At 49.7% G+C, this 25395-nt stretch overlaps 2 protein-coding genes across 5 annotated transcripts; one reads left to right on the forward strand and one right to left on the reverse strand.

Moving 5' to 3' along the window:
• Nucleotides 1-25146, reverse strand: LOC111078205 (serine protease grass-like). Of its 3 annotated transcripts, XM_041591880.1 has the most exons (6): nucleotides 25074-25146; nucleotides 24833-24993; nucleotides 24547-24766; nucleotides 24437-24479; nucleotides 24191-24384; nucleotides 1-698 (listed from the first exon to the last, which is right to left on the reverse strand). In XM_041591880.1, exons 3-6 carry the CDS (start codon nucleotides 24683-24685, stop codon nucleotides 187-189), a joined length of 888 nt encoding a protein of 295 aa, XP_041447814.1. In that variant the 5' UTR covers nucleotides 24686-24766; nucleotides 24833-24993; nucleotides 25074-25146; the 3' UTR covers nucleotides 1-186. The 3 variants fall into 3 exon arrangements, with proteins under 3 accessions (XP_041447814.1, XP_041447813.1, XP_022228464.2); XM_041591879.1 differs by having other exon boundaries at nucleotides 24833-25144; XM_022372772.2 differs by lacking the exon at nucleotides 1-698 and adding an exon at nucleotides 23801-24125 and having other exon boundaries at nucleotides 24833-25144.
• LOC111078207 lies at nucleotides 22874-23667 on the forward strand. Of its 2 annotated transcripts, XM_022372776.2 has the most exons (3): nucleotides 22899-23148; nucleotides 23227-23432; nucleotides 23490-23667. In XM_022372776.2, the coding sequence occupies exons 1-3, from the start codon at nucleotides 23102-23104 to the stop codon at nucleotides 23603-23605; spliced, it is 369 nt and encodes a 122-aa protein (XP_022228468.2). In that variant the 5' UTR covers nucleotides 22899-23101; the 3' UTR covers nucleotides 23606-23667. The 2 variants fall into 2 exon arrangements, with proteins under 2 accessions (XP_022228467.2, XP_022228468.2); XM_022372775.2 differs by having other exon boundaries at nucleotides 22874-23148; nucleotides 23227-23667.
• Nucleotides 25147-25395: the final 249 nt, after the last annotated feature.

The raw sequence follows: 25395 nt of genomic DNA on the forward strand, positions 1-25395 counted from the left end.
TGTGTGTGTGTGTTTGTGTGTGGGTGGGAGATAGATAACCTTTATCCAGTTAGGGCCCTTGCTAGTGAATGCAATCCTCCGGCAGCATCGCAAGCGGACGAGAAATTCTAAAGAGTGACGGGCCAGGCCCACAGGGCAGCCAGGTGTTAATGAGTGCGATAAGATCCAAATTAGAATATTCATAATTCATGATGTTTGCCGGAATATTTGCCACACGCCTTCAATGGAAGCTACTTGGCTCTTTGCTGGCCATGTTTGCTGTGGATTCGGGCAACAGCCGCACTGCATCTGGAATGCCCTCCTCCATCGATTGGTTAAGTTCTCAGATGCATTGATTTGGACTCCAGAACAATGGGGGAAAAAAACCCCCCTCGACTGGACCACAGCCAACACCTTCATATCCCACATCCCACTGCCACTTCCACTGCCACTGCTGCAAGCTCCAGCTCCCCTAGCGACAGGTACGTGGATCCAGGTGTTTGCTTTTGAGCTTAGCGCCAGCAGCCCCAAAGACAAAAGCAACTTCACACGCTCCTTCTCCGTCTCCGTCTCCATCTCTAGCTCCAGCTCCATCTCTCTTCTCCTTTTCCGGCTCATGTTCATCGTGAAAGGGTCCGCAGGTATTAAGGTCAGAACTATAAAACATGCAAAGCACAGGAGGCCAACAGCTGCCGGGAGTTGCCTCCAGCTCAGTCCATCTGAAAAACAAACACATACAGAGAAAGGGAAAGAGAAGGACAGCGGAGACAATGAGTGTGTGAGTGTGTGTGAGAGAGAGAGAGTAAATGAGAGAGCTATGCAAAGTGATTCAGATTCCGGACTCCGGACTCTGACTCGGATGCAGTGAGTCAGGGCATTTATTAGTTTATCAGTAAGTAGAGTTACAGTCCTAGAGCTGGAATATCATTTTGAGGTCTGCTGATCAGCCCTGGATAAGTCGCAGAGTCACAGAAAACCGCCAGTTCCCGGCAGAACTCATACGAAACATAATCATTGAAACACAAAATCAACGACTGTATTATTCACAAGAGTGCGAAGCCTTGACTGGACTCACTTGCCGTGACCGTGGCCGAACAGGATGCGGCGACCATAAATATGCTACACTTTGGCGTGATGACCTCCTATCCTCTCCAAGTCCAGCCTCACCTCCAAATCCTTTTCCCACATCGTTTTTGATGCTTTCGCTGCAGGAGAAGGCTTTAGCTTCGGAGCAGCGAACGGACACACACTCCCTTGTCGTTTGCGGTTGTTCTGGTTTCCGGTTAACACGCACACACACACATATGCACTCTCACATATGCATATGAAAGTGTTCCTGTGTTCCGTTGAGTGTCTGTGTGTTCGTGTGTAGAGAGTTTGGCTTGTCTGTTTTGATCCCTTGTTAATAATATAAATGATGATTTATGACCCTCCGAGGAGCAGAACTACAGCGATTGTCGGGGTCCAGCAGTCCAGCAGCTGGGTCAGCGGTCAGTGGTGAGGGCAACGGTCAGGGGTCATGGGTCAGGGGCTAGAGGCTAGAGGCCAGGCAGAAACAAACGCCTAATGAATTATTGATCAACTCCACGATGGCCAACTCTCAGCGTAATTGACAATTACTCTCCCAAAAAGGCAAGTAGGTGGATGAGAAGAGCTTGGAGCACACTCCCCCAGAGCACAAGGAAATATTTAAAGCATTTGCCAGCACATTAAAATCGAATTTCGCAACGCAAAACAACAAAATAATACAAAATGGGGCCATGCACGCAGACATTCACCCCTCCAGAAGCAGAAGCAGACTCAGAATCAGAAGGAACCCCCGATATAGAAGGCATAAAAAAGCCGCAGGACTCGGTTTTGTGACCCACCAAAGCAACAAAAAAACAACGAAAATTTATGCAAACGAATTAAATCGGCACGCTGGCAGGAAGCCAGGGACAGAGACGGGAACAGAGCCAGTAGCAGAAGTAGGACTAGGATCACGACCAGGAGAAGGAGAAGCAGGGACGCGCACCCCATGCTGATTGCGCATGCTAAAGTATAATGATACAATATATATTATTTGGGGAAAATTTAAATATTTGTACCTTCCAGGCGATGGCCAAAACCAATCTACTTACCGCCGATAAGCTCTCGGGGGCCAACTTTGGCAATTAGCCGAGCCCCTGGAGAGGATCTGAGGCCATATCGAAGACGGAACCGATAAAGTGCTTAGAGGCTACTAGGGAGCGGAGCATTCAATCGCTTACGGGAAACATCTAGCGGCCTGTTTGCCTTCTTTTGAAATTGAAAATTGCACACAGCGACAATAATTCATGCCCCATAGAGCGGGGTTCGGGGGAGCTGAGGCCATATCATAAGTCAGAGTCGGGGCCAGAAATATAACAACAGGCGACGCATGCCAGGCACATACCAGCTCATACCATATATCATTCTGCCAGTTGAGCGTGAATCAGAATGGAACTGGAACCCAGAGTGGGATGGCGGCAGGAAAATAAAAATAAACAAGCTTGAGTTGCAAGTGTTGCAAGGGGATGGATGGAGAGGGGAGGGAAAAATAGCAGCAGCAGCAGCAGCAGTACAGACTTATTCGAATAGATAGATACCCCTCGGGCACGTTGTCCGAGTGTATTCCAGGGACATCAGTGAAGGAATCTATTCCTAAATTGATCAATGAGGTGTGAGGGAGGTGGATTCTATATGGACTTAGAAGAGATTGCAGTGCTGCTCATGACAAAATCATTTGCGTAGAATACAATTTAAAGCTGTAGATGCGAATACCAATGGTTTTCCTCGTTTTAATAGGGAGGGATACCTCAGCGGGCAGCAGGTATGAGGCGTCGACCAAAGTTCAGAAATGTAGGAATGACTGAGAGGAGAACCCCGCTGTGCTGCCAGTGGTCCCTTCCCCGTCCACCTCTACAGATCCCTTTCTCTCTCTCTCTCTCTCTCTCTCTTTCTCGTGGCGAATTCTCATTGTTGGAAACATGGCAGTATCCTTAGGCCAATGCATTTGATTGTGTTTGTTGCCTCACAATGGAGCCATTTGCCTCTGCCTCTGCCTCTGCCTGTGTGGGTGTTAGTTGTGTGTGTGTGTATGTGTTTGTGTGTGTGTGCGTGTCGCTGTCTTGACTTCCCAGGGAATTGTTGATGCCGTGTTCCCATTTACATGTGCGCCGCCTCCACCATGCCCCCGAACGAGCTTCTGCTCGTTCTAGCCCCTGTCCTGCTTCTTGTGGCGTGCCCATAACACGGTTATTGCATTAAGCAAAGTTGTAGCCTAGATTTGAATGCCACACGGCCGTGGCAGGCACTCTCTCACCCCGCCCTATCCCCACCCAGTGTGCGCCCGGCATTGTCTAGGACTTTCGCTTTGTTTAAACATTCAACGTTCATTATTTCTTCTTCGTCAGTTGCCTCCTGCCTACTGCCACGCGTGGCATCCACCACTCTCATTGCCAGTCCCAGTCCCGCTCCCATTTCCATTTCCCTTCCCCCAACCATCACGCATTTCTCGCTGTTGCATATTTAATAAACTTTTCAGTTAATTTTCATCATTCGCATTATTTTCGCGGCACATGCGTGTTAACAATTTATTCCCACCGTCCCAGCGCCCCATCACCAGCTCCATTCATCTTTTTTCGCTTCCAGCTTCCTAAATATTTATGAGTCCGCTCTTGGCTCTTCATCGCGGTAAATATTTAAAGCGAACATTTTGCCACACTGCCACTGCTGCCTGCCCCAAAGTAGCCTTTAAAGCGGCACACCCACACCTCCCCGATGATTCCCGGAATATGTTGCAGCTACTACTCCGTATAGTATAGCACGAGTTATATGGCTTCATCATAGTCGGACAAACGTGTAATTTCATGTGGCATAATTTGCTGAAATAAAATAATTAAATGTGACAATGTGCAGAGTGGCTGGGAGGCTGAAAGTGTTGCGGCAAAACGCTTTAATTGATGGACAGAATGGAGAACGGCGTGGGTGTGGCTTTTGCACTGAGCGGGGACTGGGAATACCCTCCTGAATAGAAGCCGTGACATGACAAAGTCATTGCCGTTGACATAAACAAGCACACTGCGACGACTCCTGCTCGGCTCCTGCGGCATTCAAATCGAGGGCCAGGCCAGGCCTGAGCCCCTAACCCTCCGATTCCATTGAACACTGACTCTTGCCGCCAGGACGTGCTCTCTAGAGCAAATGTCGAGCGTTTTGTGGGGGCCCCGGAAAAGCGACAAAACGAAAACAATGTCAAACACATCAAAGTCAAGCAGCGATTTTCCAGCGCTCTCGCGCAATCTCTCCCATTCCCATTCCCATACCCGTTTCCATTCCCCAAATGGCAAATGGCAGGCAAATCAACTGAAAAATCCCAACAAAAAATAACAGAAAAAGTAAATGTATACACGGAGGGAGGGATGCAACGTGTAGTTGGAGCGCAGCAGGGAAAATCGGTTGCACAGGGAAAAAGTAAAAGGAAAAGGAAAACTGAAGGGGAAAAAGTGCAGTTTTGGCAAAAATGGAGAACGATGTCAAATGCAAATTGACAGCTTTCAATATCAATTCCAAAACAATCGCGAGGGAAATGAAATGCCAGCGAACGAAGTAAAATCAATTTTCCTTGTCAAGTGCAACAGACACACTCTCTTGCTCTCTCTCTCTCTCTATCTATCTCTGTCTCTGTCTGTCTCTTTCTGTCTGTTTGGAACACTAAATGCCTTGCATGTAACACTTCAACTTCATTCGATTGAAGCCATTCAAATGCAATCAAACGGCTTGACAGGTTAAATTAATTAAACCGGATTTATGTGGATACATCAGAAGTTGTCCGCAGAGGACTCTCCACTCTCCACTCACAACTGTCGGCTCACAACTCCTTTGGCTCCCTTGGCCGGCTTTGCTTTGGTCGGTTCTGTTGCTTTTGATGTGGTTTCGGTTTATATTGGTCGCATGCCCAGGATTCCAATGGCCAGTCGTCTGAGCAGTCACCGGGCTTGACGTGTGGTTTAGGTGCATTTCGCAAATTACCCTTGCGGTGCCCCAGAGCAGAAAAGGAGAGAGCTCTGCTGTGCCCTGCCCCGCCCTACCTTGCCTTTCCTCGACGCTGTTTGTCAATAGAATAAGTATTTAATCATCAGATGAGTAATTTGCATAAATTAAGTCCGCCCAGCCCGAGTAGGTCTGCACTTGCAACAGCAGCGATAAGACGGTCTGCCTCCCCGGGGAAGACGAAAATCTTGTTATTTTCGTATACACTGGCCTGCTCCCAGTCCAAGTCACATTTCCATTGCAGTTCCGATAAAATTCGCAACTTTCAGCATTTCAACAAGCAAATTATAAGAATAGCAAAAGGGGAAGCTCAGAGAGGGAAACGCAAAACAAAACGTTGCGACTATAGGATATCCCCAGTCGGTCTTACTTCCATATCTGTGAATATTCAACATCGTTTTTCTGGAATCCAAAGGACTCCTTCGGTTGCTTGAATAGAGCATACCCTTTCTGTTCAGCCGTACCGTGTATTAAAACGGCAAAAGGTCCGACGAACATAATGCGAAGGGGCATAAATTCAGGGAATAAATTTCAATGCCCCTTATGCGCATTTTTCTTATCGGGCAGACATTCCATGTAAAAGAGCCCCACAGACTTCACGGAATCGCATGGAATCGAATCGAATCGAAGGGATGGCATCGACGTCGACATGGACTCGAGGGGGAGGCTGCCAAATGGCAACGTTATGAGAATTATGAGGGCCACAAGGAACCGCAAGGAGCGAAAGCGACGCAGTATTGATTTTCTGCGAATCCTGGCAGCGCCAGACCTTGACAGAGAAGGGCAGAGAAGAGCTGAAGCTGGGAGAAGAGAAAAAGAGAGAGTCAGCCGAGCAGTGAGCCATAGATTTGTAATTACAGGATTAGTCCGGCTCTGGCTTTGGCTTTGGCTTTGGCTCATCTTCGATTGGCTTCAGCACCCTCCCGCACCCGGGGGTCATGTGCAAACACAAACGACCACGACACGTGACCTCTCGCATGGATCTAATTTGCAATTAGATATGTTTCGCCCCCTCCCCGCAATATTAGCGCCTTTGAAGTGGATGATAAATCCAGTGGGGCGCTAAAATTATGAATCCCCCTCACCAGACACAGTTTGGGCCGCCTTTGGCCATCAATTTGTTAACAAATCTCGAAAACAAATCATCAAACGCATCGGCTCACACGATTTAAATGAAGTGGCCGCCGATTTCCAGAGTGGGGTGTGGTGTTGCGTGGGGCAGTGGGGCAGAGAGCTCTGCTTTCCATCCGAGTGCCTCTTCAGAGACGCAGCAGCCAGCCGTGACGACGGCGTCAGAGGGAGGGATGCAAGAATTTTTGGCTGTGCTGCCGCAGACGACTTCCGTTTGCTGGGAATTCATGGAAAATAAACTTGGCTGCTTTCAGGGGAAGGGGCAGCCACTGTACAGTACAGTTTTGTGGCATGTGCGAGGGGCTGGCCTACCCTCTCTCCCAGTCACCGTTCCGTTGAGGCAACACCAGAGCAGGGTATGCGATCTTCGTTGTGTTTATTCCAGATGGTTTTTTGCTTTTCTTTATAATTGCGCACATGACCCCGTTTAATACAGTTCGCTGAGCAATTTGCCTTCTTTGCCAGCCGACTTTTGTGAACTTCCGCGGCGCTCGCTGAGGCTGGGGGATTATCTGATTTGAGAAACTGTCTGTGGAGGGGGTGGAGCACGGGACGGGGAAAGAGTGACAATTGATGTCTTAATAAATGGCAATTAACTGACATTGATGTAGTGGCCAAACTACTATACTTTGTGGCCATAAATCAAAGGAATCCGGCAGCCATCGAATGTCAGTCCAAACTTTGACCCTCAGGTGCGCTCCCCCAGTCGCAATCGTAGTCCGTGGTAATACTGTTTTCGGGATGCGGGATCCGTTTTAATCTGGTAAGTGAATGTGTCAACTTTTTCTCACTTTGTTTGTTTGCTTTGCGCCACGCACACCCCGGGGACGGGGACGGGGACAGGGACAGGGACCGTTTCGGGTGGGGGAGTCAATGGGCAACAAAGAGCTCCATCCAGCAACTACAATGGGTCTCATTTGGGTTGTTTTTCCTGCCTCATGATGTTCTATTATTCATTTCAATTTGCGTGTGTGTGCGAGTGGGTGTGTGTGTGTGTGTGTGTGTGTGTGTGGAGTCCTTCAAAGGTATATTTTTCATCAGAGCTCGTAGTCCCACAACCCGCAAAGGTCAGTCAAAGTTTGTTATTCTTTTTTGCTAGCTCGTTTATTAGATTGTGCCTCAATCCGCCCCGCCCCGCCCCTGCAGCCCTCCTCAGGCACATCAAAAACTTGCCAACGGCTGCCCCTGACAACCCAATGTTGAAGTGGCATCAATGCCGAGAGCCCGGGGATGGTATCGGATGGGATGCATGGGACACCATGGTATGGTATGGGATGGGATGGGGGGTGCGTCATAAACATGACAAACTTTTCCTTTCGCTTCCCAGACTGTCGAAGGGTGTTCATTATGGCCAAGTTTTGCTGCTGCTGGCCACAAAATTGTACAATGAAGAGAGTCGCCTACACAGTCGCCTTCGTTTCTCTGTGTTTTTTTTTTTGTGGGTCGCGTGTAGTTCATAAAACTCTACGTAGGGTACAGCAGGGATCGATTAGATGTGCCCTTACCTTTTTTCGCATATACACCGCACCCGTCCTTGCTAATGTCTCCCTGATGCCACTGCCAATCAATTGTGGGCAAGTAAATATTTTGTTAACATAATTGCATAAATCACAGTCAATTTTTCATACCACATTGCTGCCCGTGCCCCTGCCCCTGCCCCTTCCCCTGCCTCTGCCCGCTCTGTCGTTGCGATAATTTGTGTGGCTTCATGCACACATGGGTACTGGCTGTTGGCTGACGGTCCTGTTCCCGAAACAGTCCCCCGAAAACATTGACTGGCTTGCGGTAATGATGGCGTTGGGTAAATAAACTGTCAGTTTATATGACTGCTGCCATCACTCATACTCATCCTCATCCTCATACTCATACGCCCTGTGTGCCACAACCGACCCTGTCTTTGGCTCTGGCTCTGGGTCTGACTCGAGCTGAGATTTTGCCCTGAGAGAATTACCACGCTCGTACGCACTTCTCTGGCAGCAACAAACGAAGTTTGCCACCATCCATCGCCCTGTCCCTGCCCTGGCCCCTGGTATATGCAATCATAATGAAGACATTTCTGGCTCATTGAACACCAAAGCGACAACAGCAACAGGAGCCACAGGAGCTACAGGGGCAACAACAGCAACAGCGGCAACCCATCCCCATGAAGGCGTAATCGATGCACATTAGGGCAACCCCAACCCTCCACGCCGTCACCTCGGCGGTAATTTTTCATCAGCCGAGCGCATATGCAAATACATCCGCTGCCATTTTCCGCTCGGAAAATGCAGTGCCGGCTGCTCTGCTCATTAGAGGCCTCCGGGCTGGTTGAGGGGCGTGTCTGCAGAAGATTTACGGGAACGGAATGGACGGAGAACAGTCCTTTCTGGAGAGTCCTCCATGGTGCTCCTAGTCATCGCATCGGGATAATTGGCCCGGACCGGCTTCTGCCTCTGATTTCGTATGCAGATTGAAAAAGGCTCGTTGCATGCCCCGGTGGAATCGGAGTTGGAGTTGGAGTCGGAGCCCGGAGTCCTGCGGAGTTTGGAGTAGACAAGTGCAGACAATAAATATCTCTGCTGTTGGGAAGCACTTTAAAATTGATTCTGTTGAGCCCTCCTCTAAGCGCTCCCAGATGCATGCTGCTGCCCTTATAGCGTGCTCTGCGGTGTCCTGTTCTGTGCCCACTCCCAATGGCCAAACAAGACACGACAAATTGCCGGGAGAATGCCTCGGAAAATGCCTGGGCAAACTTATGCGCATTGGGCACAAGTCAAATTGCATTTAAAGTGACAAATGTGCCTGGGCGAAAGCGATGGAAGCGGCAGGGGAGAGGAGCTCGGGGCAGGGACAGAAATTGACCAAACACGTGCTAAAAATATTTCCTCTTGCAAACAAAAACCAAATGGCAGTTAACTTCCTTTCTTCATTCATTTCTTCGGCTGGCAGCAAACAAAAAACCAAGGAAAAACCCTGTGAAAACCCAGGAAAAACGAAAGAAAAAAGCCACGGAAGCGAGAGCATTTTTCATGCTTTGGTCAACTACGCCCCCATACACACACACACACATACACACATACATATACATATACTCTTACATCTATACACGCTCCCCGAACGGGAGCAGAAGCAGGAGCAGAAACAGGAGCAGAAGCAGGAGCAGGAGCGGGAGGCGTGGTCGCTCGCAGTGCTGACCCGGCATTAGAATTTATCGCTGTCAGCACTTGGGCGGAGGAGGAAGGTCTTCTGCTGGTGGTGCCTCTTTCTATACCCTTGCAGTGGGGCAGGTTACGACTCTGACCAGATGTTTGCCCCCACAGAGAAGGAAGAATTTCTGACCCCAAGAGTATAGGAATGACCCTTTGATCAGCAGCAAAAGACCCTCATTGCCTTCTCTGTGAAGCTGTAACCCACAGCGTAAGGGTATCCACGGCTTCGGCCCTCGAGGCTCTATTGAGGTATCCCTCTATAGTGGCGGTTTTTGTTTTCAGGCGGGAAATAAAAAACGAGGCAACACAGCAGTAGGCGAAGGAAAAACTGTCGCTCCATGTGGTATCCAGAAGGGGCGTGGATGTGGATGTGAATGTGGGTCCCACTCCCCAGCCACTCCTCCGGCTGTGCCCGTCACTGCATGTGACATGTGAGTTGGGGAATTTGGTTGGTTGGGCAAAAACCTAGCTAACACACTGGCCTGGCCTGGCCGGGCCGGGCCTGGCCGTGCACCTTGAGGCGGCTTGATTAATGGCATTGTTTGGCTGTCTGTCAGCGAGATCCATTTGGGCCCGTCATTGATAGGGCGCCGCAGCTTAAAGCCAACCCCGGCTGCCATTTGCCATTTGCCACTTGCTACTGCTGCTACGTAAGTATCGGCATTAAACACCAATTAGCCAACTGCCAAGAAGAGATGGAACCAACTTAAGAACTTGGCGGATCTGCCTCCTGCCTCCTGCCACCAGCCTCCATTTGAGGCTATATAATTCGGCTTATTAACAGTGCGTGCAGCGTGTACTCGAAATTGTTATTGTTATTGTCGACAAAGTTGCATACAACAGCAGAATCGGATCCCGGGTGCCCGGGAGGCTGGGCGGAGGATAAGGAACCAAAATGATGCTGGAAATTAACTCAGAAATCTGTTGTGAGCTCATTGTCAGCAGCCCAAAAGTTTCCAGCATCAGGACAAGAGCCAGAGCCAGAGTCAGAGCCAGATCCAGAGCGAGGGACCAGGGACAGGGCCGCCTCAAAAAGTTGGCCAGAACGAGCAACTTTCTGAATGCAAAAACTTTTGGCGAGAATTACAATCGTGATAAAAATTATGAAAATATTTGGAGTGTTCAAGTTTTGAGCGACAACTTGGCAGAGAGTCTGGTCGGGCCTGAGCGAAATGTTTGCGAATCAAATCAAATTAAATTACATAAATGCGCAGAAATGCGAAAATGTGCAGTCCTGCTACTCCTTTGCTCTGCTCTGCTCTCCTCGCCACTCCTCTCTGCCATTAAAATAGTATTTCAGGCAGAAACAAGCAACATTTTCCACCTGCTCGTTTGTGGAAATGTTCAATTGAAAAACTTTTGTAATCAAACTATTGGAATTGCAGCACACACAAACACACAAATACACACACACACACATACACAATGGACATGGAACTATTTTGCATGGATGGGGAAAAAACTCATAAATCTGGAAAGAAAACTATTGCTGAATCGAAACTGGGCTTCGTCTTGGGTCTGCGGATGGGAGATGTGCAATGCAGAGGGAAACAATGCCAAAGTTATTTACTTATTTATGCAGGGTACATATTGAACTCTGGCTCCTTGTCCTCGTTCTCGTCAGACTGCAGCTGTCAGGAGGAGGACAGGACAGCACATGATTGGACTGGACAGAACTTGGCTTAGTTTCGAGCCCAAACCGACCTGAATTCAAGAGCTCAAGAGCTCAAGAGCCGGGGAACGCACTTAGCGGCCAATTAGAAAAGTTCTCGTGGAAAAGCTCCGCTGCAGCTGCAGTTTGAAGCTCTTTACGGGCATGGGAGGCTCTGCATCTGCATCCTGCCACTGAATCCGGCACTGGGTCTGGCTCTGGCTCTGACTCCGACTGACAATATTTAAACGTCTGCAGTAAATATTTGATGCCTAATTGAATCATTCATTCGGCTGGCGCTGCTCATTGCTCGGCACTCACCCACACGCCCACAGCCGCCTCAGTTTGGGGCCATTTGCAACGAGTTGATTTGAATAAATTTGAAATTCTGCCGAGTGTGCTGCGCCAGCATTTAGGATGTCTGCCATTGCCTGGCAAATTTGTCGGCATCTGCATCTGAATCGGAATCTGCATCGGAATCTGACTGTTGCCACTGTCATGGGCGTGGCTGTGGGCGTGGGCTGTGTGGGTGTGGCATTGACTTGGCTTCCATCCTGCTGCCAGGGCAGAGGCAGCTCTGCTCTGCTCTGGCATGGCATCCTTTGCGGCGCATTATGCGGCCGGGCGACAGAACGCGAATTGTGCAAATTAGCGGAGCGCATTTGCTCCGCACTCATCAATATTTGCACTTCAATTAGTGACGATATGACAAACAGTGCTTACATATCCGCGCATTTTCCGCTCAAAGGTTACGCAAACAGCGCGAACAGTCGTGGATCCTTGGCCCCTGTTCGATGACTGCTGCACGAACGCCATCGATGAGCAGGCCCGCAGACCAATTAGGGGAAGGAGCGCTTCCCATGGGGGGAGCTTGTGAATTTGCGCATAATTCACATTTTTATTGCCCGGCCGGATGGGCAAAACTTTTGCCATTTCCTAAGCGATGCAAAAGTATGAATTATATTTTTGAAATTCCAACCAAAAGATACCCTTTACGACTCCGTTCCAATGCTTCGAATGGATAAAACATCATAAGAGGTTCCATTTGAAATTATATTTGGTGGATCGGATGACAGTTACTTTATTCAGCCAAAGCTGCAGCTTCATGTCTTCCAAATAGGGGACACTGTGCATAGCTGATCTGGGAAATACGCTCCGCTCTTCTTTGCAGCCATACCACGCATATATCCTTGAGGTCTACTACTGAAGAGTAGGACAAGTAACAAGTTTTGGGCCTGGACTGGCCTGGCCTGGTCCTTGGCTTTTGTTGGACCCAAAGCTCATTACCTTATTTCGTTGGCCTGGCCATCTCCGGGTGCTGCCGCCTGCCGCCTGCCGCTGGCTGCTTGTTTGCGCCGCAAATGAACGGAAATGGTGAAACTTTTAATTGAAACCATAAATTTTGCGTGGTTTCTGTGCCAACGGAATTTGTCATGTCCCTGCTGCCCCCTGCTGCTACATTGCCACGCTCCCACTCCCATTACCAATCTCAAGCCAAGTGCAATTAGCGCTATTCTCGAACAGAGCCTAAGCCCTGCACTTTTGACCAGCCATCCAGCCACCAGTTCGGCCAGGTAAGGGTAAGAAGCTTCAAAAAGTTGTCAGATTTCCCCAGAAATGTCCCCAACAGACACATTGGAGAGCATTTGCTGCAGGAGGGCGATGACGATGACGAGCTACTGTGACGGAAATGGCGAATGATTAAAATGGGCGTGCCGTAATTTCCGCACCGCTCTGTCCAACGGGAAATTGTCGAGAGCTGTGGAATGTGCGGCTCCTAATTGACAAGCGGCAGCCAGTGAGGGGAGAGAAGGGTGTCCTGCTGCCGGCTCATACAACAAGTTGTTGCCGCATCCAAGCCACGAAGAGATTCATATCACAGTCATAACCAACGCCAGCGCCATCGCCATTGAGTGCTCGACGGCAGCATCTCAAAATTCAATTTCCTGCACTTAAATGGCTTTGCAGTTACATCGAGAGTGCCGTTCCTGCCCCTGTCAATTTCTACTCATACATACGTACATTCAAATTCAATCATATTTGTTGCACTTGGCGTCGGGGGCGCCTGGGGTAAGGCAGGGTCATCGCCTGAATCGATAACAATGGGCTGCTGTTCATTATTAAAATGATGGGTTCCAAGAAATCATGCAAACAACAGCTCACTCTCCGATTCGTCATATTATTATTGCAAATCTCGACCACAAAGTGGATCATTTTGATTGATTTCTTAGGAATTTCTAAATATATTTAAGAGCTTGATTCCGATAACGACGCTTCTCCGAATCAGGGATTAATAGCTGCACGAGAAGCAAAAACAAAACCCACATTTGATTGCATTCAAGCATCAATTTTATAAATATTTTTGTTTTCAGCGCATCTCTGGACCATCAACTCCGAAGAGCTCTCCAATGTCTGTGTGACTGTGTATGCATCCGTGTGGGATTTGGGGAGTATATGGGGCGCAGCGAGCATGGAAAATATTTGGGTCTTGCTAATATTTCAAATGTATCTCCCTCTCCCTCTGTATCCCCTGTTTGTGTGCTACTTTTGATATTGATTTTGTGTGGCATAAATATCCCGTATTTGCTCTTTTTTGCTGCTGTTTCTGTGGCTGTTGCCACTTCCACTTTGGTTACGTTTTTATTATTTCTCTTTTTCAGTGAGAGCACAGTCAAGAGAGAGGCAGAGAGAGAGAGAGAGAAGGTCTCTCCCAACGGTCCACCCCCCGTGGCAATATTTTTAATTTGCCAAATGGCCCAGTCAGCCAAGTGAAAGCCATGCCCACAGACACATCTATATCTATGTGGCTGTGTGGCTGTGTGGCAGTGTGGCATGTAGAGCAGAAACCACAGCAGGAATTTTAATAATTCTAATGCTAGTTTGGCGAGTTATGCGCCGGGCTCGGCTCGGCACGGCACGGCTCCATACCCTCCTCTCTAGGCTAAATGGCTGGATATGGATTGGCAATCGATACCTGGCCGGAGCCGCCAATCGAATGATTTATGGCAACAATCGTTGGACAGTCGCTTCCGCCGGATGCAGACACTGGATGCCAAATGGCATCATCGTTCGCATCAAGGCGCTCATCATTCCCGCTCTCATTAGCAGCGGAATCATCGAGTGTGTGCGTGCCGGGGGGCACTTCCCCGCTAATGGTGCGAAAAACCGCAAACTTTTATGGCGAAGCCATTTTGTTTCCACACACATGAGGTTCTGCTGAGCAGAGGCGGGCGGGAGAAAGCTTAAATTTTAATGCGCATAATTTACAGAATATTACCATCACTTCATTTTGGGCTTCGCGACGGCTCCACGCTCGCAGTCGGATGTATTTGGCAATAAATTCGACGAGAAAGCGAAAAATCTGAATGGTAGGACAAACTTTTGTTGCTTAAGTAAACTTGAAAAGTTTCAAGACACAAAAGTTTGTTGTGAAAGTCACACGAAAGTTGAATGCAATAAATCTGCTCGCTGCTCGCTGCACGGTGCCACCGAAAAAAGAGAGACCAAGACCCGAAAGGAATCTCTAAAATTGTGCAATGCGTTGCCGCTGCTGGCGAGCCAAATCCGTTAAACCCCGTTAGCACCAAAGATGGGGCAGGGCAGGAAGGATGGAAAGAGGAAAGAAGGCAGCTGGGTGAAATGGCAGAAATGGCAGAAATGGGAGAAATGGTGGAAAACTTTCAGCGCATTCTTGGCTGATAAATGGGCAGCGAAATCTTAAAATACAAGCGCAGATTTCGTACTGCATGGCAGAAATATATCAAAAAGCGCCAACGTCATGGCCAGAACTGCAATGCAGAGGCAGCCAGTGAAAGGTGAAAGGAGAGAGTCCTGCTCTTGACCAGAGACCTGGAACGAAACGGCCTAATTATGCACTCAGAGGGACTCGGAGGGACGGTGTGGAGCTGTGGTCCACGCCACCTGGGTTTTAGGTGCGTGAAAATGCAGATTTGCTGCCGCATCGAGTGTGAAAATGGGTCGTTCTGCAACTGTGACTTGAATGCTTATTAAAAGTTCAGTGGCAGCTGCCACACATGTGCGTGTGTGTGTGTGTGTGTTTGGCTATTGCAACAAACTTTCAGAGCTGGAAAGCAATCAAAAGTTGGCAGCGATGCCTTTTATGGCCGCCAAGTGGCAGACAATCGAGAGTCGAGTTTGCAAGTTGCAAGTTGCAAGTTGCTCGACGTTTAAGCAGCCGCAGCAGGCCAAATTAAATTCGTTGTACCCGTTCGAGGCAGCGTAACCCAGTTAGAGGCGTTAGCTGCGTGTGGCATGCGGCAAGCGGCACATTATCCGGGTGTCCTTGCGCCACATGCAAAATAAGGCAACAGGAAGGCAACAGAAAAACAGAGAAAAAACCAGAAAAGGACCTCGTCCGGAAGAGTGAGTTGAGGTAAGGTGAGGTGAGCTGAGCTGAGGCAGTGCCTCGCGGTCCTTTCAGTCCTTTCAGCTGGCTCTCTTTTTATCATTATGTGGCAGTTGCAGCTTAATTGCAATGAAAGCAAAGCTTCCTCCAGCAATTCGCAGTGCAGTGCCATGCGGCCCAGACTTAATCACGTGAACGACACGGCGCCACATAAACTTAATCTGTGTGCCAGGTGAGTGATTGCGAAAGGCGCCACCAGTCCACCAGCACACCAGGCCAGCAGTTCAGGACGCACTCTCAGAGCTCTCCTTCTGTGGCTGCCTTCTGCCATGTTACCATGTTGCCATGAATGCAATGCATTTCTGAGCAGGCTTTCACATGCATGACGATGATGATTATTACTATGTAGCATTATTGATGCAGTTCCCATCCAGCAAAGCCGCACCCAGCTGCCCCATTCACCTGCTCCACCCAGCTGCCTCTGGCTTAAAGCAGGGCCGCTCGCCCACTTTCCTGCGCTCGTTTGCCGACGCGTTCTTGAACTAATTAGCCTCGTTTAAGTTACAGTTTTCGAAAGTTAAACACGCTCACAGACGCAATTAGCCGGGCTGCGACAGGGGCTGGGACACGGGCACACAGAGGGACTGGGACAGGGACACGGCGGCTTCGGGGGCGGGGGAGGCTTACCAAGTTTATGGAACTTTTGCCAACACTTACTTGGACTCTCGCAGCTAATTAATTTCGTTACTCAACATTCAACATTCAGCACTCTTCACAGTCACAGTCCCAGTAGCAGTCCCAGTCACAGTCCCAGTAGCAGTAGCAGTCACACAATGACTCCATTTAGGAGGACATGCATTCGTGGCACCGAAAAAAGCAGCTCCTGCATTGATAATTTCCATGCGCTTCGAAGGCGTGTGTCCGGCGCTCTTAATTGGAAAAGTTTCTCAATTTTAATTAAAACATTTTACTCAATGCAAAATGCAGCCAAATATTCAACAACAACAATAACAACAACAGCACAACAAAAACAGGCAACAATGGGGAAAGTTTCTCCAGAGCATTGCAGAGAGCGGAACGGAACGGAACTGAATGGGTAATGTGCTGGACATCAATTTTTTATCGCTCATACACCCTGTGTTATGTTAATTATGAAATGCAGCTGTGGCTGGGACTGGGACTAAGGAGTGGAGTGGATTGCACGGACCATCATCGCTCACTGGCTCCCTAGCTCACTGGCTGTCGGATCGCAACACATCACTAATACGCCCCATAGAACACACTCAATTTGTTTTCGGGCTCTGCTATGTGGTATGTGGCCGCAATTCAGATTCCACTCGCAGCTTATACGATTTAGCCGACAAGACAAATAGTTCCTTGTAATTTGCTTGTATGTCAAACGACTCGCATATGTCAAATGTCAAATGGTCTCCCAGCTTTTTTTCCCCTCCTCGTTCTCCGCCCCAACACAATCGACAGTGTCGACATGTGCGAGGAGCTGGCAAAGTTTTTCCAACAATAAATTACTATTACAATGACAATTCCACCCGCATTCGCAGCAGAGCGAGCATTTTTCATGCTTCGATTCCAATTCGAATTCGAATTCCGTTTCCGCTTTTCCTTTTCTGCTTGCTGCATGTGTTGCCATTTTCCCAATTCTCCCTTCCATGATCGATGCGCGATCACGTTCCCATTCCCCTCTGGCTAGGAAGATGTTGGCTTAAAGGAGTAAATGCCGAATAAAAACAAAAACAAAAACAAAAGTCTTGGCTGGGTCTTCATCCGGCTAACCGGATGTCTGGCCTTTCTGTCTTTCTGAATTAACACTCCAATTCGCATGCAAAAGGGAAGCAGCAGTAGCAGCAGCACAAGTCCAGACACATCGACCTATGCCCGACTGGGCAAAGAAAATATTGTTCCTTCCAGCCTTACGGTCTTTGCGCCCCGAGGCACGCCCCTGCGCCTGCCCCCCCCTGCCCCTGCCTCTGGCCTTGGCTAATGCCAAAATGTCAAAGCTTAAAGTCCCGGCCAGAGCTCTGGCTCTGACTCTGACTCTGGCTTTGGTAATTCTGCCGTATTTTAATCAGTCAACAGCCGTCAGAAGAAGTAATTAAGTGAGTGCGGGGGAGGGGCCCTGGCTAGTTACTAATTGAATGAATTTACCTCGACTTGGGCCCGGACCCAGGCCCAAGCCCAGTCTCCGTCTCATTCTCGGTTCTACTTCGTTTTGCGTTTATTTGATTTATTAATTCGGCCAGCCCTAAGGCCCTCCCAAACAGGGCTGCCCGAATCGATTCCTATACCGACTCAGAACTCCTTCGGATTGCGGTCCTTGGCTCAGTGATAGCCACAGGAAGTTTGCGTCAGCTTTTATTTACGCAAACCGAAACATATTAAAAATTTACGGCTCGTTTACTGCGATTTGTTCAATTAAGTCGATACGTTTCCTGTCCCTGTCCCAGTCTTTGCTCCATCCCCTGCCCCTTTTCATTCGGAGGGCTCTGCTCTCTGTTCTCCATCAAAGTTGGATGGCAACTTGAGTTTGCTTCGTCTGCTTCTCTTGGCTGCCACTTTTAATTTTCTTCAAGTTTATTTGCCGCTCTCCTGTGATTGCTTCATCCCTTTCAATCCGCTTTCCCCAAGGCTGTCGAGCTCCTCCTCCTCCCCCTCCTCCTCCTTCTTCTCTTCTTTTTTTAATTTTTTATTGAATTGGCTCTTGTTACTGCTTAGACTTTGGATTGAAATTAAACGAGCGTGGTTTATGGCCGCAGTCGCCGTCTCCGGGAAGGAGTGAAATTTAATCAAGTTATGCAGCAGTGTGGCAAGCAGTGTGTTTGAGCGTGGGGCAGGACTGGAATAGGGATTGGGTGTGGGAGTGGGAGTGGAAGTGGGCGAGCTGGCAGCAGGCAACAAAGAAAACAAGTCTCAAGTGGATGGCCATTGTTTAAGCCAGGCAAAACTTTGCCAACTCAAAACTTAATTAAAAAAGAAAAAAAAAACACAACTCAGGCCCATTGATGCAAGCACCACAGCTGCACCCCTGCCCCTCCAGCACCGATCCACAATTACCATTAGTCGAGTACAAACAAACATATGTACATATGTATATTGTAGAGCCGCGTGTTTAGAAAGGCGAAGTGGGAGCTGCCTTTGGCACCTCTTTGAGCCCTCGATGGATATTGGGCCACTGGTCAAAGCTAATGAAAGTCGCGACCGCGAAATTGCGCGTAACTTGGCATAATATTGACCAATATGGTTAATTGCGTATACGCCGTGTGCACACACGCTGCATGCTACATGCTACATGCTGCACGCAGCGAACTGGAGTGTACTCGAAACTCCAGCGACTGCAGCTGGAAACTCCGACCTCTGACTCTGACTCTGACACCGCACACTGACCGCAAATATGCAAACAGAACCGAACAGGACAAGAACGAGGACGAGGAGAGCACGAGGACCATGGCCAGGAGGCCAGGAGGCCAGGTGGAGGCACATCAACGTAATAATTGTAATAATACAAATGCCGACACTTGCGGACAACAACTGCAACAATGCATACTACGAGTATGCTCCGATTCCGTAGCCGTGTTTGTATCCGTGTCCGTGTCCGTGCCCATGTCCATGGCAATATGCCAAATTGTGTGCAGCACCACAACGACATCATCTTCATCAGCATAACCATCAGCATCAGTATCAGCAACAGCATCATCATCATTATTATCATCATCATGAAGTAGCCGAAAACGTAAACGTAAACGCAAACGCAAACCCAAGAACAAGAACAAGACATCACCGTGTTGATAATGCTGCTGCGTTGCCCCTGAAATGAATTTGCATAAACTTCGGGCCTGGACCCATGAAGCAGGGGCATGACGATGGGAGGGTTGGAGATGCCGTTGCGCCCGTTCGAGTCGCAAATTGAAAGATGCCGTGCTGCCAAAACAAAAACCAGAGCACAGAGCATGCCAGCAGGTGAACCTTCCTCTCTCCGCGCTGCCACTAGGACAAGGGTTAAGAAATAGGTTTAGGGCTGCCACGAAGACAGGATGACTTTATTTGCAATATGGAAATATTTTTCATTACCTTGTCTCTGGGCACAGGCACCAGGCACTCGTTGCCTCCCTGCCCCCTTTCGCGTCAATCGGCGTCAGTCAAGATGCCAAGCTCTGGCTGTCTACCCGAGAGATGCTCGTACGACGAGTATCTCTGCATCTGCATCTGCATTGCTGCTGGTATATTCCGGGGCTTGTTCTGGCATATTTTATGGCAATATTTTTGATATTCCCTGTTAGTCATGTGACAGACCCACACACAGACACACACAGAGATACACAGACACACGCAGAGACACACATCCGAAAAGCCACTTATATGCCAATTTTGCAGGCAAAGTGAAGCGAAGTGAAGCCAGCACGGTTCGGCGCTTTAACGTTGCTCAAACAAACGGCAGATTTTAATGAAAGTTTAAGCTGCTGCTGCCTGCTGCTGCTGACAGAGTCTGTTTAAGTTTAGTTTAGAGGACACAGTGCCTCTCGATCCTTCAGAGCCAGTGAGCAGCTGTGGCCATATGCCAGGCTCTGCCTCGCGGCATCGATCTCGGATAATGTGCACTTGACGCCACTTGACGCGGCACTCGCATGTTTGTTCTGGCCTGCCACCACGCACTCACAACGATGCCAACGGAGCCATCGCTGCACTATTGGCAGTGTCTGATGCGGATGTGGGTCGAGAGTGTGTGCCAAAGAGAGAAAGAGAGAGAGAGAGCGAAAGTTGACGCTTGTGGGAATCGATTTGAGAGCCGCGAGGCTGATGAAGTCATCCAGCAAACCAGCAAAACTGCCATCCATCCATCCATCCATCGCACACATCACTCAATGCACACGCATATAAAAGCCAGAGATATATGTATGTGCGGAATTAGCGATAATCCGGAGGTTTGCTCAAGCATCCCAGATTGTGTGTACGGGCACGGGCGGAAATTGAATTGCCGCCGCTGAGCTTCTCTGGCGACTTTTAATGTGTTTCATGCAAATACGAATGGTGTCGGCTATAAGCACTCCGCTCCGCTCCATTCCTTATGCCAATTGCCGGGCATGGACAACAATTACGCGCATTATCCTTTCGACTGGAGTTGAGCGCGGACTCGGACTCAGACTCGGACCCGGACCCGGACACGAATCCGGACGATAACACGGCATTTGCGAAATAAAACGGAAAGGCATCCGTGGCATCTGAAAACCGAAGTGTAAATGCTCTACCGGAATCCCAGGATCAAAGGTCAGGCTACCACCCGCGAGCTGGAGGATATCCCAAAGCAAACATCCAATCCAACATCCGAGCCTTTAGCTCGGGGAGCAATACTCCTAGAAAGGGTGCAAAAAGTGCTCGGCGCTGCAATTTTAATTTGGCTAAGTAGCAGCCAGTGACAGACAGCGGGCCCAAGGAGGCGAATACCTTGTTAGCCATTCAGGGCTGTTAGCCAGGGATCGACCCAAGGATACCCAAACGGATGGGTTGGGTTCGGATGGCCAGACCCTAGCCCTGTCCGTCTCCGTCTCCGTGTCCGTGTCCTCCTGCTACCCAGCAGAGTCTGAAAAAACGCTAATTTAATTTTAACTTTCTGCAGCCTTTTGCCGGACTTGCTCGCCCGCTCTCTGGTTCTGGCTCTGGCTCTGGCGCTGTGTTTGATTTCGTTGTCAGCGACTTTGGCACACTTTCGCATCGCATTAGAGAGCTTAGAGGCGGAGGAGGAAATTGGGGCGGAGATGGACATGGAGATGTAGATGGAGAAGGAGCCAGGAATGGAGCCAGAAATGGAGCCAAGAAAAAAAAGAAGACACGGAGCGTAGCGGGCAGCGAAAGAGTAAAAGTAAAATATTTGTCCTGCCAGGGGAAGTTGCAAGTGAGCAGCGCTGATTGCGGCACTAAAACGAAACGAGTTCTTGTGCGGCGATAAGATTTCACCCTGGCTGCCCCAATGTAATCGGCCCTGAAGTTTTTCCATTGCCTTAGACCCAGACCCACACCCACATCCACATCCAGATCCAAATCCAGCAGCCACCCCACCCTCTGGCCTCTATCTAATGTTGTTGGCAAACTTTTGTGTGACTGGCTTTGAGGCAGTTGGCACCTCGGTCCTCGGTTATTTACGCCGCCACGCCTGAGCCCGACAACCAACGGCAATTTGCCGCAGTTCCCCAGGACCAGCAGCCAACGTTGACCGAATCCGAATCCGAATCGGAATCCGCATCCGCATTCGAATTCGTATTCACAAAGCATCCGATAAGCATAACAGTTGTCGTCAGGAGTGGGTCTCGTCGTGTCGTGCCGCTGGCACTCAACTCTCACGCAGTGTGCTGCGGGGTGAGGGGGAGGCATTCTGTGAGGAGTGAGGACAGCGCCTGGCAAGGGCTGGGGTTGATGGAGGTGCGTTGCCAACAAATCGTCGCCAGATGCCGGCGACAATAAAACGTTTTACAATGTAACCAAGGCGACGACAACACGCTGCTGTCGCCCAAGCCCAAGGAGCACAGGACCTGTCGCCATATGGCTGACTCCCACCCACACCCACACCCCACAGCCCACACCCGCCACACCGCCCATGTGGCAATAATGTGCAACAAAGTTAATAATTGTTTATGGCGACGCCTTCGATTGGACTTTTATGTCTGCCAAGGCTGAGCATGGGTGACGACCTACAAGTTAATTTCCGGCCAAGTCTCACGCGCAGCGCGAGTGCCCGTAGAATGAATCCGCATAATCAGAGCTCTGTTCCTATAAATAGGAACAGTCTTTGTCTCCCAGATAAGCCTCCCTCGCACAATGGGCGAGATCCATTGGTGCACACCGATCGATCCAGGCCTTTGCTTGGGGATGAAATTTCAGACTAAATTTCAACCACCCCTCCCATACCCGGGGGTAGCCTATCCCACCATCCTGCCGTCCTGGCTTCTCATTATATTGAAACTTTGACGTCGTTATTTTGCATAATTTGCGTTTCGCTTGAATGCAGCAGCCACGCCACGTTGAAGTACATCGTACATATATTTCTATAACTACGAAAGAGACTGTGTCCGTGTGGGGTGGTGAGTGGGGGGATACCTAAGCATAGATGTGAATGTGAGTGCTGGGGATGGATGCTGTGCGTGGCGGTTGTCAACGCTACCTTGGCACATGCGAAACGTGAACTTTGAGGCATCAAGTTAATGATTTGCACTTGTTAGGGCCCCAGCTCACGCTCGGAGCCAGCAAAGTAATGAAGTTGATTTATTGTATTACAATCCGACTGCGGCTTCCTACCACCTTCCACCCACCCACCTCCCTCCACCCGCCTTGCGCCATGCCCTGCCATTCCGTTACGTTATGTTTCGTTACGTTTTCCATTGTCTGTTTCTGTTCCCCCCCGATAAAGAGAGCATTGAACTCTCCGCAATTGAACGGTAAAAATAGATACATGCACATCCATTGTGGCTTTTACGCCCGGAGAAGATCTGAGAACTGGGCATCTGTCTAGTTCCGTTAGAGCGCAGCACTTCCTTTGCGGCTATAAATAGACGAGTCCCATCCACCCCAACTCCGACTCCAACTCCGATTTTAGAGCGGCAGACACGCGTCTGCGATCGTCAGCTGGCGGAGTTATTATTAGAAAGTAGTGCCAGCCAGCGGCAGCCGCCACCCCAAAAGTGGAGCCCAGTCGAACGGGGACGAAGGGCCTTCAGTGTATCGACATGCGCGATGGAGTGCAGAGGTGTTCCCATTCTTCCGACCTACGCCCAAGCCTGGTTCGTATCGCAGTTTCCACACGGCTGTCCCTGTCTTCAACTAATTCCACAATCTGCAATCTGCCCCTTCCGCCGCAGTGGAGATGTGGATGTGTCGCCACTGCCCCGCAAACGATCTCTGTGCCACACGCTGTTCGCCTACCGGACGCTGAACGATCCCGTCATCATCCTGATCACCTTGGCCGTGGCCGTCGGCTCCTTCTGCCTGCTAAGCGGCTTCATACTGCTCTGCGTCGTCTCCAAGGCCTGGCAGGATGAGACCTCCGAGGCCATACTGCTAATGGGTAAGTGCCGCATCCCAGTCCATTGCCAAAGTCCTAAAGTATCCATCGGCTGCCTAGGCATTGGCTTCTTCATCACCTCCCTGTCGTGTGTTTCGTGGAAGCTGACGAGAGCCCAGCGCCTCACCCAGATCGTGGAGGCCATCAGTGATCGTGATCCGACGGCGGCGGCTTAATTCTAGTGTCAGGTGTTAAGTGTTAGGTGTCCAACTAATCGTCAATTAAATTATTTACATTCACTCAGATTTACATCCAAGGCTTATTTCATATAATGGTCTACATTTGGGCACTGCTACTCAGCCACCTTCTGGGTGATCCAGGGAATGAATTTGCTGACGTCCGTGTAGACTGCTGTCTGACTCTGGGCCCTCGGGGCCGTGGCTCACGATTCCGATCTGCACAAAGCGCTGGATGCTGTCTTTGTAGTTAAGGGGGAACAGCAACGGGCCCCAGAGTCGCCCTTGCAGCTGTCCCGGAGGGAGGCGCTGGCGCAGATCTGGTTCTCGGCGATGGTTCTGTGGTGCAGAGCAGTGCAGCTAGCGAGGGGCAAGGAGAGGACATCAGCCTCCATGGGCACATCGGAATTCGTTCCATTAACCTTCTGCCTGCCCCAGCCCGTCACTCGCATAACTGGCGACTCCAGCATTCTCCTTTTCAGCTCGTCGTAGAGGGGCAGGCATATGGGAGCGATGTGATCTGCCCCAGAGGATCCCGCGCTACCACATGATAAATCCGATTTCCCCTGGGAGTCAAGCACTTACCCGTAAACACCACGTTCCTCACCAGCCTGATGAGGGCTATGTCATTATTTTGGGTGTACCTTAAATAACCCTCGTGCACAATGATATTCTCAATGCCTATGTCCTCGTAGGGCGGCTGGCAATATATCTCCGATCTCAGCATCTTGCAGTCCTGCTCTGAGGTTGTATTGTGCTCCCCAAGCCTCACTGCCACGCTGCTCAGATATCAGAATTAAATGGGGTGGACACACACGCCAACCTACTTACGGGAATCCATCGATCAGGCAGTGAGCGGCGGTCAGGACGAAACCTTTCGTACGGGCAGAGCGTTAGTATCGGTTCATCCATTCTTCAGAAATGCAGAAAGTTCCACTTACGTGGCGTGATGAGCGTGCCACCAGACTGAAATTGGTCCCTTTCCCGGCTGCCGAACCGTCTGGTATTGAACTTGAGCAGAGCCATCCAAGGCCTCGATCCCATCTTGATTTCGCTGCCGCCAAACACCTTGGGACCCATGAACTTGCCGCATACCTCCTCAGACTGCTGCAGCAGCTTCAGTCCCGTATCGTTCTCGGGCTCTGTGCAGCAGACGAATGTCTACGATACGCAGATCGTTGAATCGTTGAACCGTTGAATCCCACAGCGAATCATGCTGTGACTTACCTTTATGGAAGAGCAGCCTGCGCTATCCTTGATCCTCGTCTCGACCTCAGTTAACGGTGAATTTCTCTTTATTTTCCTAACAAGTTCGATAAAGCCGGGACAGTATTTGTAATACTTGCACCTGCCCGGCTTATCATCAAAGGTTTAGCACTACGCGGGATCTGCAAGAATTGGGATGCAGCATGAGTTCGCCGTTCCACCAGCAGCCCACTTCCAGCATCGACAGACAGGCTCTTCCTACTCCAATGTGCAGCAGCAACACCAGACACAGGCAAATCCCCAGCAGCTGTGGCCCCGTCATTCTCCACGAAAACTCTGTACGGACTGAGCACCGATCAGTGCCGACTTTGGCATATGTACTCATATGACACGCGTATCAGCGGATTCGATTGATACAATTAATTATGGCGGTTCTCAGAGAGAATCTCGCTCTCTATCCATCGCACGCTCTTTTGTGACGAAACGATTGCAAGAGTGGCCTTGTTCTCTTTGCTCTGCGAGTTCCCACCAGATTAGAGCCTCCTAACCCAAGATCATCCCTCTACACGGCAGCTGTCGCGGGA

This window comes from Drosophila obscura, unplaced genomic scaffold (assembly GCF_018151105.1).
Source record: "Drosophila obscura isolate BZ-5 IFL unplaced genomic scaffold, ASM1815110v1 contig_151, whole genome shotgun sequence".
In the NCBI taxonomy this organism is placed as follows: domain Eukaryota; kingdom Metazoa; phylum Arthropoda; class Insecta; order Diptera; family Drosophilidae; genus Drosophila; species Drosophila obscura.